The 16,818-nt window shown below is 39.2% G+C and overlaps 1 protein-coding gene across 1 annotated transcript; it reads right to left on the bottom strand.

Moving 5' to 3' along the window:
• Window positions 1-2,164: 2,164 nt before the first annotated feature.
• Window positions 2,165-12,836, bottom strand: gtpbp2a (GTP binding protein 2a). Its single transcript, XM_052613814.1, has 12 exons — window positions 12,392-12,836; window positions 10,833-10,859; window positions 8,777-8,961; window positions 8,339-8,447; window positions 8,053-8,250; window positions 7,774-7,948; window positions 5,875-6,094; window positions 5,647-5,782; window positions 5,196-5,254; window positions 4,956-5,127; window positions 4,683-4,847; window positions 2,165-3,273 (listed from the first exon to the last, which is right to left on the bottom strand). Exons 1-12 carry the CDS (start codon window positions 12,551-12,553, stop codon window positions 3,106-3,108), a joined length of 1,776 nt encoding a protein of 591 aa, XP_052469774.1. The 5' UTR covers window positions 12,554-12,836; the 3' UTR covers window positions 2,165-3,105.
• Between the last annotated feature and the right edge of the window lie 3,982 nt (window positions 12,837-16,818).

Here is a 16,818-nt window from a genome sequence, read left to right as displayed (position 1 = left end):
GATGTGGATGAGAACATGTGGCCAAACAGAGAAGTTTGGGCAGATTAGATCACATTTATTTATTTACTTTTTATTCTACTGTAGATTTTTCTGTTCTGTAAATTTTGTATTTTCACATAATGACATAAACACTGTAAAAGCTTACTTTTTCTACACAAATAAAACAAAACTAATGACTTTATTCAACAATTTGTCTCCTCTGTGTCTCTCAACATCACCATAGCACCATTTTGGAGAATATGAGCTGAACTCAGCTTACGCTCTTCTGTGTCAGACAAGGATGCGCTGTTTTCTTTCAGATCAAAGCATAAATACACGTGAAAAGAGTATCACACAGAGTTGTAGTTATTTGCAAGCACATCAGTGTGCTTTAACACTGTGGGATGCTTTAATGCTCATGCTGTGTTTCAGCTGGTTGCTAGGTTTGTGACAAGAGTCTCTTGGTATGGCTTGCAGTGAATGGGTGCCGTCAGAATGAGTCTGATGATGATGCTGATGAAAATGTTCTGAAATACCATGCGGGTCCTTAAAAAGTCTTCAATGTAGTTGTGTGAAATTTAAGGATGTAAAAGTCTTAAATGGTACAAGAAAGTCTTAATTATGATTTCAAGAGGGACGGAAAGATCTGTTTGTGATGCAGCTTAAAGGCTATTATTTCACTGAATAAATATAAACCGAACTTACTCATGAAAACCAGCCGATGTTTTTACACAACAGTTGAACTGGTAGATTGATAGGAAACTTATGCATCATAAAAATCTAAACAATTAAGACACTACAATATATCTTAGGCTATTTAACTTATATAACGACTGCTAATTGTTTAAATTAATATAATAATTGATACTTTTGACTAATCCATTTTCTTAAAAAATATTTAAAGGCTGAAATATGAAGGTGATCATTTTTATAAAACGTTTCTGTTTCTGTGAACCTGTTTCTGACCTGCTTTTTATTGTACAGTTGATATATTACCATACCCTGCCCATGTGTTTTAATTCATTTGTACTTCGAGTTGTTTTTAAAAGTGCTCTGGTCTGAATCAGGAGAGAAATCTGCACAGGTCAAGCACCGTTTACAAGCCCAAACAGCTCTGAACAAATATTTCGGCTGATTTTGATGTGAGAAAACAGGAGATGAACTTCATCACTGGGGGAAGAGTTATTGTGGATTATGGACTCAGACTTTATCAGTGGTTTAAAGTTTCTTACAAACACACAACACACGTCTTCACAAGACATTAACTGATGGACTGGAGTGATGTTTTTATCAGCTGTTTGGACTCTCATTCTGACGGCACCCATTCACTGATGAGACACTGGTGCAATGCTACATTTCTACAAACCTGATAAAGACACAAACTCATCTACACCTTTGGTCTAAGTGTGAGGACACTTTCAGCAAATGTTCATTTTTGGGGGTGAGCTATTCCTATAAAGAGCACTTCCTGAATGGTTTTGGCATTATTTACTTCACACCACTAGAAGGCAACAAATCCTCGGAAACACTGCAACCTTTCCATGGAATAAGATGATCCAGACCGACAGACATCCTCTCGACTTGACTCGAAGGTCTCAGTTATTGCCCTGATGGAGGTAATGGGGATGTCCAATGCTTTAGCCACTTTCTGTTTTGTGAAGCTCAACAATCTTGTTCTGCTCATCAGAACTACAGTCTTTGGTTTTATACCCTGTGATGGGTGATTAAGGATATTTGGCCTTGCGCTCCCTCATCTTTATATACATCTTTACATCTTTATATTCCTGTGAAACAGATGAATGGCATGTTTATGTGAGGATAGATCATAGTCGATCTGTGTCCTACTTCACAAATTCATGCTCCTAGTCACCCTGCTGTTATAAATTTTTTTATACATAATTTCTAGGATGCTAATAATTGTGTGCCACTGTGTATTGGATAAAAAGATGAGAATCTCCCCCCACAACTATTCAATTATTCTACTTAAATGTTTACCAAGGAAGCCAGTTATTGTGAGGTCAGTTTCACTTCCTGTAACTGTGGCAGATAAAGTGTCGTGATACAGATGTAAATCATCCACCGTCCCGTTTGAGTTTGAGCTGGTCAACAGAGAACAGGCTGGAGTTTGGCTGGATCTGTCTGATCTGTCAGGTTACCCGTGAAAGAAAACTCACTTTCCACTCAATCCGTGAGAGACGAGCTCAAATAATGCAGTTATAAACCGTCATTAACTTTTATTTAAGTAAATCACAATATACAAACGGTTTTGTACATAAATATTCCAGTGCACCAAAGTAAGGCTAAAATATTAAAAAATATCCACACACAAAAAAAAAAACATCTATGTGAGGTCACAAAAGTATCATTTGGTGTAAAATAGGAAGTCACTCAACACATTGCATATGAATAGAAATGATTACAAATCTATAGAAAACATCCAGAATTATCTGACAATCAATATAAATGTACTTTTTTTTTTGGTTCAAATAATTTTTTCTTCTGAGATTGCACACAGAACAGTGATACAGTAGAAACTTGAGCGTGTCCTGATGTGTGTGATTCAGTATGAGATACTCAGGACAGAGCTGAGGCCAGAACTGACCAACAACTACAAACCAGTCAATCAACAGCATTAGCACCAAACCAGTCTCTAGCTTAGAGACCAAGAGAGAGAGCAGGAATAAAGCACTGCGGTGTGAATGTAATGCTTCCTGAGTGCAGGCAGACACAGACGCAAGATTGACTTCTGATGCGCTCCGAAGCAGCGATGGCGAGAGGACGCAGCACACATACACTCAGAGATCTAAAGCCTGAACCGTTCACGCTTCAAGAAGTAAAACAGATCTTTAAAAAACACTGAAAGAGACGTGGCTTCTGGCGTTTGGTACAGAAGAGATGATTGCACACTCACAACTGTAGCTGCCACGAGATTCTTCACTGACATCAGTGATAAAAAGATCCCCTTCTGAATAAAAACTGTCTTTAAATTGACGATCCCTGTCCTTGTGTGAGTGAGCAATGGCTGGAGGATTGCGTGGTTATAAAGGCCGTCTGTGACTGTAAAGAGAGTTAAGAGACCTGTACACTACGAGTGAAGGACTGACTCTGGTGAGAGGAGCTGCTGGTTCAGGCTGTGTTTGAGCCAGATGGGTGCCGCGGCTGGAGTTTGGTGACCTGGCCGATGCCTTTGGTTCCTCCCTCTCTGAAGAGCAGCTTGGTGCCCACCTTCAGGTACTCTGGGTGTTTGATGAACCTGAACCAGACCACTGCTTTCTCACCGGTGCGCAGCTCGTCCTGAAGGAGAAGCATCAAAGACACGCTCAGAAAGAGGCTTTCCATCGCCTTCAGTGATCCACACATACACACTGATCTTTGTTTATGTCTGGGGTGCGTGATATGACCGATATATAATCATGGTTTAGTCATCTTTGCTGGAAATGAGGTTGTTATAATGACAACATTTTAAATGGCAGGCCTGACTAACTTCATTAAAGACAAGTAAACCGTCAGAAATAAACTCTGTCTGTCCGTCGTATCTTTGTTGTAATGTTTCCAGGCAGATCTAACATACTAACAAGAAATAGCCTACTACAGGTATTGATTAAAATAATCAAATGAACAAAAAAACATTATTTGTTTTATTATCAGATATTATTTAAAACCTTAAAAACTTTGAAAGCAAAACATTGCCTTACCATGGATATAGTACTTTAATATCTTTTGGTGGTCTCCTTCCCCTTAGTGGGCGGAGTCAAGTGTCATTTCCCACATGTATATGTATGATATATTATAATCAGAACTTTTTATATTCTTGACAGAATGCATATCGTCAGAAAGGTCTGAGACTCACTTATTTTGTGAAAGAAGAAATATAGCAAAATAAATCTATGAATTTGCGACTGGAAAATGCACTAAAAAATTCAAAGGAGTTTTGGTATAACATCAAAATAAAATCTTTCTGCTTTTTTAAATATATCAACTTCAAATTTGGAACATAACTTATTTAGACATATGGCTTTACTCCAATTTTGACTTCAAAATATTTTGTAAAATGTATTTTATATAAAATAAAATAATAAATTGTCTGGTACATGTTCTTTACAGTAAACGTATACTTTCGTTTTGTTTTTAATGATTTCCCTTCTGAAATAATCTGCTGATTGTTTTTCTTTAAAAACAAACCAAGCTTAGTTCTGTTTTCCAAAGCATTCATCAGAAACTTAGGTTCTGATCACATGCAATATTTACAGCATAAACTGAATAAAAACACACTCTTTGCAAATTCTATAATTAGTCATTTTGTCAATGTGGAGTTAAAAAAACCTTTGTTGAATTTTATGTAGAAAAGGTCTTGCTCCGACCAAATGACATGAACACACTGTACTGTCTAAGTGCAATAAACTGCCTTTCACGGTCCATCTGGAAGCTATCTAATCTCTAACTAGCTAACTATTCACAGATATGGGATCCCAGTTTATCTGAAAGATAGATAACTGTTCATCTGTAAAGACAGACAAGTAAAATAAAAATTAAAGAGAAAGCAGACAGACAAGGAGACTTCACGTCTAGTAGGACAGACCAACAGACGGACTTGTTTAGCTAGACGAACACAGAAAATCACACAAACGCCTAGCGATTACAGACCACCTACTAGTTAGCTGTTTATCAAGCCATCATCAGTTCAGACTGAGAGAGAGCCTCACCTTTCCCTGCAGAGCCTCGACCGTGGCCGTCTGTCTAACGTTGCCCACGTGCACCGTCACCTGGAAGCCCTTGTGGAAAGTTTTGGCGTGGAAGAGTAAGACGATCTCAGCCTCAAAGCGCCAGCAGATAGTGGGGTTCATCTCTGGGCTGACCATCACCATCCCCTGCCAGAAAACACCAACACGCTTTAAACATTAGCTGTCTGAACCATGAACAATGATCCTCGTATAACGACTCAGATTCAGCTCATTTTAGACTCTGGTCCATTTCACCTTTCGTATTAAGGAGCGGTCGAAATCTCCCAGCGCCAGAGTGGCGGCCTGACCGGCTCTCAGCACCCTGCACCCGGAGCGATTCCTCTGGATACTGCACACCGCCAGCTCCCGAAACATCCCGTCGTCTGTGGGTCCCACCACCAGCTGCTCGCCCTCGCGGCACACCCCACTGCACACACCAAACACTCATTACACACCAGTGCAGTCTGATGGGACGCCACAGACAAGAGGACGTACCTGTACAGAGTCCCACCAACTACTGTCCCCACATCTGGCACGGTGTAGATCTCATCAATCTACAGGATCCCACACACACACACACACACACACACACACACACACACACACACACACACACACACACACACACACACACACACATGAACGAGACTGACACTGAAAACTACAACAACACTACCTGGATTATCTTTTTCAAACCAAATGCTGGTTTGAGACTTTATTTGGTAAGGCTGCAGGGTTGATTTAACCCTTTCTGGGTTTATAATCATTCATAATCGGTAACCCTAAAGTGCCGAGTTATTATTCCTAATACTAATATTGTTATTCATTTACAAAGTATGGTTCAGTAGTGTTTATTTTTAAATATTAAAGCTCCATTTTTAGTTTTTGTTCAGGATGCATTTGAAAATCTATGGATTGATTAATCGTTATGTTAACACAGCTGTACCTGAAACTCAGTGAGCTGCTGCATGAGCTCCTCCTGCTCCTCGCTGTTGCTGAGGGGAGGCAGAATATTAAAGAAGACCTTCAGCACATCCAGACTCTCCCCTGATACACTGGACAGGGTGAAGATGGGGGTGATGCTGCCGGAGGACAAGACAACACATGTAGAGTTTAAAGCAGGCGAATCATGAGAACAGCACAGCCATGTCTGGTTTCTGTGGTTGGGGTGTACCTGGGTGACTGTGCACACTTCTGGGCGGCCGTGACGGCGTCGTCTGTGGAGGACACCAGCATGGGCACCTTGTTGCAGCCCGGCTGCTTGAGGATGCGCTCCAGCTGTCGGACGGTGCGCTCCACCGCGCCTCTGCTGCACAGGTCCACTTTACTCACCACAATGAAGATGGGCACCTTCAGGGCCATGGCCAGACCCAGGTGCTCACGCGTCGTCCCCGCTGAGAGAAGAGACAGTGTCTTACATGGAGACATGCGGTGGTTAATAGGCAGCGGATCATTTGTGTGGATACCAAAAAAGCTTCAGAGAACAAGGACCCAGGTAATCTGGTCAGTATTGCAAGTTTACACCACAGATAGTGTGTACGACTGTGGGAAACACTGCGATCGCTCTACAGGGCCCTAGCTGGGGTTTGTGGGGCTCCGGTGCAGCTTTTACCGCTGGGCCCTGTTTGAAATTGTGTATATAGCACAAATATACAAACCAAACCAAAGATTTTTCACGTTTGTAGGTGTCCAGGTACAGAAACTGAATAATCAAATGTAAATAGCATTACATAGTCTTTACTAGGCCTGTCACGATAACGAATTTTGCTGGACGATAAATTGTCCAAGAAATTATCGCGATGAACGATAATATTGTCGTTCTTAGACCAGTTTCAACTAATATAATGATAATGGCATAAAAACACAGGTACACCTTTTCAAAGATCAATAAACTTTTATTTTATTTTATGGTATTTAACCGTTAACCGAAAGTAAACATTTAGCTCGACGAAGGGGCTGTTCACATATCACGTCTTTTTTTGTGCTCAAGTTCATTATCTCAAATGCGGTATGGCGCTCATACTGGAAGAGACGCAATCGTTTTTTCCAAGCGCGTCCGCACCGCATCGAGTTAAAACATCTCAGCTGTTCAGAATGACGCAAGCGCACCTGGTCATGTGACAAGAACCAACTCAGCTTCCTTCAGAGTGAAAATACCCGTTGTTTTTGAAAAACGGGGTGCACCAAAACACTGCAGAGTTTTATTTTACTTTTCTTCGTGAATAAATCTTGTAGTAGAGTTACAGCAAGGGTTTTTCGGTGGAGGAAATCCATTACTGATATTTCCTTGTTGTAACGGATATCGCAGCTGATGGATGGTTAGCATTGACAGACGCCAGGAACTGCTCGAGTGCTTTGTAAAGGAGAAAACGACGCGCGCTTATGTTTGTGTGTGTTAACTCACTGGGCACGTTGACACACGCAACCAAATGCCCATAGACATATTTAGCTGAGCAAGCCAAATGAAGCGAGTGAAAAGAAGGCCAATTTCAACAGAAAGGGCAACAAAGTTACTTGCAAAATATATTATGTGGTATTAAAATGAAGTACAACAGTTGTGCAAGTACAATGCTGTATCAATTGCGACGCAAACATCCACAAGCAAATGAAAAGTGCTTCCCAAAGCTGGTCACTCTAGCGAGACGTTATCTGTTCATTCCCGGGACATCTGTGCCATCGGAGAGGGTCTGTTCCAGACTAACCCCACATCACATCATGACATAATACATTATTTAAATGAAAAAAGGAAAAAATTATCGCGGACGAAAATATTATCGAGCTCATTTTTTTAATCCTGCAATTAATTGATTTATGGACTATCGCGACAGCCCAAGTCTTTACTGTATAAATGAAATATAGATTGTTAACTGTTTGTACTGTTTCATTTCTTGGTTTACTTTCTCTTAAGACCTAAACGACCATTTTTTCAAGGATACTTTTGAGGTGGTAATTTTGTATGCATTTCTCGTGACAAAACTCAATTGGGTTTCATGTCTTTCTGTGCTTGTATGTTTAAACTGGCTCTATCTGAGATGACCAGCAGCACAGCGTCAGACGAGCTGGAAGATCTTACCGATGCCGGTGTTGGCGCTGACCACCAGCATGGCAAAGTCTGGACAGTAGCTGGTCAGGCCAAAGATGGTGGTCTTGAGATACTTGTGGTGGCCTGCCAGGTCTATGAAGGTGATCATTTTAGAGGCACTCTCACAGATTTCCTCCGCCGTTCGGGACTCGCTGTAGTTCACCACCTTAGACAAGAACAGACACCGATGCAAAGTGCCATCAAAAACCCTAATACTGATGATGATCCAGGGCGGTGTGGTTGATTGTGTAGTCTGAGGCACGCTCTCACCTCTCCTCTGCTGTCGAAGCCCAGGATCTCGATGCTGATGCTGGAGGTGCGTCCGCTCTGGATCTCATGAAGGTGTCTGAAGAGGTTGAGGCGCGCTCTTCCTCTCCCGTTGTCCAGCTCTCCTTGTGTGAGCACACCGAGCAGAGTGGACTTCCCCGAGTCCACGTTACCCAGCACTGCTACCCGCAGGTCCAGGAACTGCAGACGCGTCACGTAACACCATTAACACACACCTGAGAGCATCCGACACATCAGAGGAACACAACACAAACACAGGATCACTTACCTGCTGATCATCTGGCACCTTCCTGATGAGCACCTCAGCGATCCTGTGAGACTCGTCAGAGTCGTGATCCACCTCCTGCTCTCGGAGAACTGTGATGTCTGCACCCACCCTGAACACACACACACACACACACACTGCAGCCATTACCCTCAGCCAAGCCTCTCGTCAGTACACTTCAGAAGTGTGCTAATTACTGAAAAAAAGAATATACTTCAGAGCAAACTGAATATGTTTCCTGACACTCAAGTGAGCCATCTTTTCTGTAATTTCATAATTTATTATATTATCTTTGAAATATGCTGTGGAATGCACTGAAAGGCATTCATGATAAACTAAAAAACATACTTTAATGTTATTTCTACTGAAACATGTGCTTCATGTATTTAAATACATTTGTAATTACACATTTGTACTGGTGAATTGGTGATGTGTGTGTACTTCTCAGCCATCCTGCGCAGTGTTTGGAGCGAGGCCTCCATGTCCTCCTCCGTCAGGCCCACCAGCAGCCCGTTGTCCTCCACCCCGATCTGATACACGGCCTCTCCGCGCCCCTCCTGCAGACGCCACTTCATCTGTGTGGCCAGGTGCTCGAAGCGGTACTGCGTGGGCTCCACCAGCTTCAGCTAAACACAACACAGACCAGATCAAGACACAACTACAGTGTGATGGACAGACGTAATGCAGTAATGGTGGGTGTGGCAGAGCTGTTTTGTTTGCTGGCAGCTGAAGTGCTTAAAAAGATCTGCTAATCTTCTGCGGCATACATTTACACAGGAGACTGGCTCCTTACTAGAGCCCGACCGATATATCGGCCAGCCGATATTATCGGCCGATATGAACTTATTGCATTTAAATCGGCATCAGCGTTTATAATGGCCGATGAAACATGAGAAACGGAGTCTCATGCTTCACTCATGTTATGAGTGTTGCACAGTTTGCCCACCAGAGGGAGCTCTGCAGCTCCAGAAATCCACTATAGAAGAAAGCGATCAGCCAAGCCACGGAGATGTACTGTTTTGACGGCGAGTCTGTCGTTCGTCATGTGAAATGATTTAGTTCATACACTGTATATAAAAACGGTGTGGTAGTTCTAGCTAACGGTCCTATCATTATCACTTCTAAATATTCTATAACATCACTTACAGCAGCTAATTCATTGCTATATTAGATTAGCAACAAAGCTAATAACGTTACCATGTTTATCAGTGGAAGAGCGCAAACGTTAATAAGAGGTCAAACTATAATGTTAGCGTTTAACTTATTCTAAATATATATGCAGTGTTTCCCACATAATGACCGAGTGACTGTGGCAGGGGGGAGCGTGTAATCAATGACTAGAAGTTATGTACAGCGTGCCTTGAAAAAACAACAACTGTTACGTTATCCTAACGCTAAAAAAGCTTCCTTTTTAGCAGGCCCCTTAAATGCCTGCTATTAACTTGTTTGAATGTGGTTCTTCTCAAAATTGACAGCGGTGTGTTCATGACACTAACGTTAACCGTTCAACTTCGAATTGATTGCGTAATCTTCCGGTAACGGTTGGCTAACTTTACGTTCACTAGCGCATGACGATGTTTTGATTCAGACTGCACAAAGAGAAGAGGAGAAGATATACGGGTCCGTTGTGAGTGTGTCTGTGAGAGCAAATATAGTGTAGTTACAGTAACTACAGTAGGTGCGTCAGAAATGATTAAACCAGAGGGGACATGTAAATAAATGTGAGCTGAACAAGCGCTTTTTTCTTTTTTACAGATTGTTTCAAAGCAGCTTTACAGACATAACAGGAAAATGTTGTAATAATATTGTTAAATATAAGTAGGTAATAGGAAATACCTATTGCTTGACAAATAAATAAATAACTATATATAACTATATATATATATATATATATATATATATATATATATATATATATATTTCTCATTTTTGCCTATGTAGGAGATCCCTGTTTATTATTATTATAATTCTAATGATGACATGAGTAATGATACATGGTGATATTATTAATACACATGTTTATTCTTTCTCTGTCTCTCTTTCTGCCCTACAGATGGCTGAAAAAGGTGAATGCTGTAGCAGCAAAGTGTGGGACTACTTCTGCAAATACTGTTAAAACCAGCTTCAACTGGAAGAAAGTAAAAGTGTTAAATGTTTAAAACCAGACTGTTTTTTGATCATTAAAAAATATATACTTTTGATGTGCAATTGTTTAGTCATTGAGACTGTAATCTAGAAAATGGGTCTAATATCCAGTTTATTTTCAAAATCAAAATATCGGATTATAAATCGGCTCTTTTCGAGTTATTATCGACATCGGCCCCCAAAAATCCATATCGGTGGGGCTCTACTCCTTGCAATGCATTGTGGGTAACCTATGCATGCATAAAAAGCAATACAAAGAAATATTTTCTACCAGGTGTATTCAAACATTCATGCACAGATCACGCTCCATCTGGTAAATATGTCTGCAGATATTAGTTCGTGGGGAGTTTACCTTGTACTCAATGTTTCCCTCTTCAGCCTGAAACAAAACACAGGACAGAGTTAATGCTGGACCGAGCTCAAGCGTCACACGGTTCACGAATCAGACGCACAGAGACACAAGAGAAAGAGCCGCTGACACTGCTAACACAAGTCATTCAGAATAGACTCTTACTGTACATATCTTACTACTTTAACCATAATTTCCTTCACATTTTAACTGCAGGTCAGATCAGTTAAAGCAAGCTTTGCTATTGCTAACTTCAAAACATGCCACAGTTTAAGCACAGACAGAATGAACAAGGTAGTGTTGAACACACGTCACAAGCCCTAGGTATAATTCATTGGCTTCACTAAAGATCTGGTTCAACAGGTCCAGCTAATGCCTCACAATGTCACACACACAGCTGTTTGTCAATGAAACACCACGGACACAGATGACTCAACACACTGGATGTCACAGAAGCCGCCCAACCTCTCTTTATTTCTCTTGGATGTCCACGTCCTGCTTCTTCTTTCTACAGAAGCTCTCCTTTATTTCCAGCCAAACAAAAGAGTGAAAGCCATGAGTTTCTCTCAAACGCTCTGCAGTGTGACATGCTTTAATTCGACTCTTGTGTAATTATCTCACATACAAGCAGTTTCATAAGCTTAAAGATTATGTGGAATATGTTTACATGCCACAACAATGTAAAATATATTGATGGCATTATAGTATATGAAGTTCTACTGTAAAATACTGTTACATTGCATATTTATAGGGAAAGGTGCATTTCCAAGTGTTACATTTAATATTTGATTTTAAAAAAAAAGCATCTTCTTAGGCCATCAGAGTGTTTTATGCTGCATTTCATGTTTATTATGATGTTTATAGCGTAACAGCTATTTGAGTTGCTAGAGAGGCTAATTTGAAACCTGGGTCACAAAACCAGTCTTAAAAAGATAGCAATAGCCAAAAATACATTGTATGGGTCAGAATTATTGATTTTTCTTTTATGCCAAAAAACAATAGGATATTATGTAAAAATCAGGTATCGTGAAGATATTTTGTAAATTTCCTAATGTAAATATATCAAAACATAATTTTCTATTAGTAATATGCCTTGATAATAATTCATTTGGACAACTTTAAATGTGATTTTCTCAGTATTTTGATTTCTTCACTTCCTCAGATTTCAGATTTTCAAATATTGTCCTCCTTTCAAACCAGACATCAATGGAAATCTTATTTATTCAGCTTTCAGATTATATAAAAATCCTCAGGGTCACACTTTATAAGTTTCTTTGATCAAGTTTCATGTCTTAATATGAGCACATTTACAGTGAGTTAATAACCCTAACATATCTTCACACTCCGAGCAGGGTGGTATATTGACATTATACAACGGCTGTTTACTTCTTCACGAGTGTGTTATCAGCATTTCTTCACGTAATACTTAATCACAAAACACTATCACTGCATTTTCAGTCACAATCCCTGAAACATAGAAACATATAACACATAACCTCTAGAAGGACACATTGGTGAATGCAGTGAAGCGGAAGCAGATGTGACAGATGTGTTTGACTCACCTCTGGAGGTAGATAAGGCGGATTATTGCTTGCTTTCGGATATTTGGCTGAGCGGTTTTTGCACTTTTTGTTCCCATGTTTGGCGGTTTTCCTGCCGTTAGGAGAGCCGGACTTGTGTGCCCCAGCAGCGGCCTCGAAGAGCTCGGACACCCGCGGGTCCATCTCTGAAATATCCCTGAAATAATGAAGACCCGCTGCTCCAGAGAGACAGGCACCGGAGCATCCTAAATAAACTAACCCCCGCCCCACACAACAACAAACCAACGACCGGCTCAAGTTCGCGGAAGTGCGTCATGCTAACTTTCTATTCATTACGTCAGACTAAAATAAAAAATATATTTTCTGGTACTGTATTTGAAACATGTCATAAGAGTATATAGAATAGAATAGAATAGAATAGAATAGAATAGAATAGAATAGATCCTGTGAGAACTCTAGAAGTAGATCCACAACATTCAAACACAAGACGGAAGTGTTGTTATAATCTGAGTGACAGATGAATATTTATCATTTCGACATATGCTGCAATCACCACGAAACCTTCATGAATAACCCGAGTCACGTGACAAGAAAGTGAAACAAAACATTGCACTGCTTTTACATCAGCTTTGTGATCTATACAAATAAATAAATAAATAAAAATCATGTAAAGAAAATGTTCAGTAATACACAGTCAAAACTCTTTGTCTAGGGATATTTAGCTTTCTGTTTACTTTGAAGATGAAATGTATTTTTCACACTACATCATTATCAGCATTTCTTTATTTAGATGGTTATGCTTTATTATTTTAATGTGTCCTTGTTACAGTGTAATTATACATTTACGGAATGAGTAATATTAATTAACTACATGTATGACTTTAAGGTTAGGGTTAGGATTTGGGGTTTGGTTTAGGGTTAATTGCATGTTATTATGCATAATTAATAAATTGTTATTAAAATAGTAAGCACATTTAACGTGTAACAAGGACACATTAAAATGGCATTTTAAGGGGACAATAGTTACCATAAAGATTTCTCAGAACGCTTTGTAGCATTTGTTGCACTTGAGAACCTTTAAAAGTTTTTTAAAGACGGTACAAGATGTTGACAGAGTATGATAATGAGGCCTATAATTAAAAAACTGGGGAAGAAGAAGCCCCTGGGGGTAAGAAGACTCACACCTTTAATTTTCCTCTTGAGAAAATAGATACATAAGTTAATTAATAGGAAAACAAATAAATAAATAAATAAATGACTCGATAAAACAACTATAGTCATTTTAATATAACTTAATACTGAATTTATTTATTTATTACGTTTTTCCTTTATGTATTATTTTATCTATTTATCTTTATCTGCATTTAAATATATTTATTTACTCATGCATTCATTTATATATATATATATATATATATATATATATATATATATGTGTGTGTGTGTGTGTGTGTGTGTGTGTGTGTGTGTGTGTATTCCCACATGTGTTTATTTCCAGATTGATTGATTTCTTTTTACTTTTCTGTGTGTAACATGGAAATTAGAGAGGCAGTCCTTGTGAAGAGGCACACGGCCCCTGGGGATGTCTGCCCCTAAGGTTGGTTGAAAATATTAAAGATAAAGTGTTAAAGAGTGAGTGAGAATGAATTAGAGGCATTAACTTTAGCTTACCTCCACTTCAGGATGAAAAAGTCTGAGAGAAAAGTATTATGGGGGAGGTGTGTGTGTGTGTGTGATATGTTTTGTTTATTCTACACTGAGGGGACCAAATGTCTCCCAAAGTATAATAAAACCTGACATTTTTGACATTGTGGGGACCAGCCTGCAGTAAAAAATAAACATGTAAAAAAATTCTGATTCTCTGATTCTCTGCTGCCTGCCCTGATCTCTGCTTGTTAATGATTCTGGATATCCCTAACATACCTGACGCCGTTCCTGATTTCTGCCTGTATGACCATTCTCTTAATAAAGTTCTGCACATGGATCCAAACGCCTCTGACTACGTGTTAAACTATTGGAAGCCAGTGCAATTTGATAAACAGAGGTGTGACGTGTATTCTTTTCAGCTCATTAAAAATGAATCTTGCTGCCGCATTCTGAGTTAATTGTAAAGGTTTGATAGAACTGACTGGAAGACCTGCAGAGAGGGCATTGCAATAGTCCAGCCTGGACAGAACAAGAGCTTGAACAAGGAGGTGTGCAGCTTGTTCCCAAAGAAAGGGCTTGATCTTCTTGATGTTGAATAAAGCAAATCTGCAGGATCGGACAGTTTTAGCAATGTGGTCTGAGAAAGTCAGCTGATCATCAATCATAACTCCAAGGCTTCTAGCTGTTTTTGAAGGAGTTATGGTTGATGTGCCTAACTTGATGGTGAAATTGTGATGAAATGCTGGGTTAAATAAATAAATTGGGACATAATTCATTATTATTTATGTTGTTATTTAAAAATTCTTCAGCCTGACACAAACACTGTGAACTTCATAAATCATCACAACCTATAACTTATATAATGCATTGTAGATGCTGCCATATTTTGACAGTTTTCAGGTTTAACAAATGTTTACAAGTGTTGAAAGTCAATTTTAATTTAGTTTATTTAAATAGCACAATACAACAACAGCCGTCGTTGACCATTGTGCTGTTCAATAAATTAAAAATCATATTAATAAATCAGCAATCAAAACAATAAAACAACATAAAAGTGACATGGTACAGGAGGTAGTACATACAGCCAAAAAAAAAAAAAAAAAAAAACATCATCAGGACGTCTCAGATGTTACAATGCCGTTAAAATGTAGCAGCCTTTCAGATCCTCTCTCTGTAACTATGCTTCTGTACATTATTTGTCATTTTGAAACATTCCATGGAATTCCAAATTCCATTTGATTCCCATAACAGTATGTTGGGTGATACATATATATTCTATATGGAGATTGTTCATGAGATTCTTACCCAATCAAAGTAAGTGATCACCAATCAAAAAGAGCAATAGCGCCACCTGTCTGCGATAAGAGAAAAATGAAATATTTTACATTGACATAGGAAATTTGAATGTTTCCACAGCAAGAAGCTGCTTATTTGCCCCACAACAGCTGTCTTGATAGTTTTGGTTGTTTGGCTTTTATTAAACATAAAATTTTAATAAAATAATAATATTAATTCTACAAGATAATGATGATGAGTTACTGTAGCATTCCTCAAAATGTATTCTTTGGGTAGCATCACAAATGTAATACAAGTGTGCTGACCTGATCAATTATCTCAATTAAATCAATTATTAACAAAAAACAAAAAAAAACAAAAAAAACAACAACGAAAAAAATCCAGTATTCAGGCTGTCCCAGTATGGATCTTGTTTTCTGTGTTTTCCTGTTCTCATGCCTTGCTTTTGTTCATTGACCTAGGTTCTGTCTCCCCTTGATTTCATTAGTTCACCTGTGTCTTGTTAATTATCTTCATTTGGTCTGTGTACTTTAGTTTCACTTTCATTTTAGTTGTGGCACGGTCACACAACGGACATGTTTTAACTGCTCTATTTATGACAATGATGTTATGTATTATAGAGTTTTAATTGGTTTACATGTTCTTAAGTCCATTTTATGCCTCTTATCCGTTTTAGAGTGTGTATGTCTTTAAGAACTATCTGGTTGGCCTGTCAGGTGATTAGTCACCTGACAGGAAGTAGGAACCCCATAAAAAGAGCAGCATGGCAAACAAATAGGGACCATTCACAGCTTCCTCTCACACCCGGACTGTGGAGTTTTTATTTCATTAGACTTACCTGGTTTAATTGTGTTGTTTTCAGGTATTTTATTGTGAACCTGTATAAGAAACCAAGCTTATTAACCATATTTATTTTTCATTCTTCTAACACCGCTGGGCTGAGTTTTACATATAGTGGCCCGTACGGGGATCTTTCTTAAGATTTTAAACTGTGAGAGAGTTAAAAGATGACGACTCATTTTGAAGTGCTGCTTCTTTTAAAACTCCTGCTGATTTTAATGATGAATAGATTATACACAGCTGTGACTGTGACCAGCTTCGGGCTGAAGTGCTTTCTCTGAAAAACATTGTTTTAGAACTGTAAAAAGATTTTAAAGACTCTGTCGAAAGTCATTTTAACCATGAAGTATGTTTTAGAGAAAGTGTGGGGTTAAAATTCGATAAGGTGGAGGAGTATGTGAAGGAGAAAATGGTGGCTTTGGAAAAAGAGGTTGTAGAGTGTTTTAGGAGGAGAGTTAAACAGTTGGCAAAACAAATGAAGGATAAAAAGAAACTTCCAGAACTGTCTTTTTCCCCTCACACTGAAACCACCAACACTGCACCTGCCATCATCAGCTCTGCTTCACCTCCACTTTACTGTTCCACCATCTCAACAACTTCACTGATTGACGACAGAGAGAAAGACCTTCACCTTCACTGCGACATCAGCAGGGCCTGATGTCACC

The sequence above is a fragment of the Carassius gibelio genome, chromosome A13, assembly GCF_023724105.1.
Source record: "Carassius gibelio isolate Cgi1373 ecotype wild population from Czech Republic chromosome A13, carGib1.2-hapl.c, whole genome shotgun sequence".
Lineage (NCBI taxonomy): Eukaryota > Metazoa > Chordata > Actinopteri > Cypriniformes > Cyprinidae > Carassius > Carassius gibelio.
Note: the sequence above shows the minus strand (reverse complement) of the source record. Positions and strands in the feature narration are given on the sequence as shown.

Excerpts from the sequence above, each read along its gene's own strand:
- gtpbp2a (XM_052613814.1), bottom strand. The coding sequence starts at position 12,553 with ATGGACCCGCGGGTGTCCGAGCTCTTCGAGGCCGCTGCTGGGGCACAC. Across the intron at positions 8,251-8,338 it reads AGGTGCCAGATGATCAGCAG|TTCCTGGACCTGCGGGTAGC; the intron begins GTAAGTGATCCT and ends ACGCGTCTGCAG. Across the intron at positions 4,848-4,955 it reads ACCGCTCCTTAATACGAAAG|GGGATGGTGATGGTCAGCCC; the intron begins GTGAAATGGACC and ends GTTTTCTGGCAG.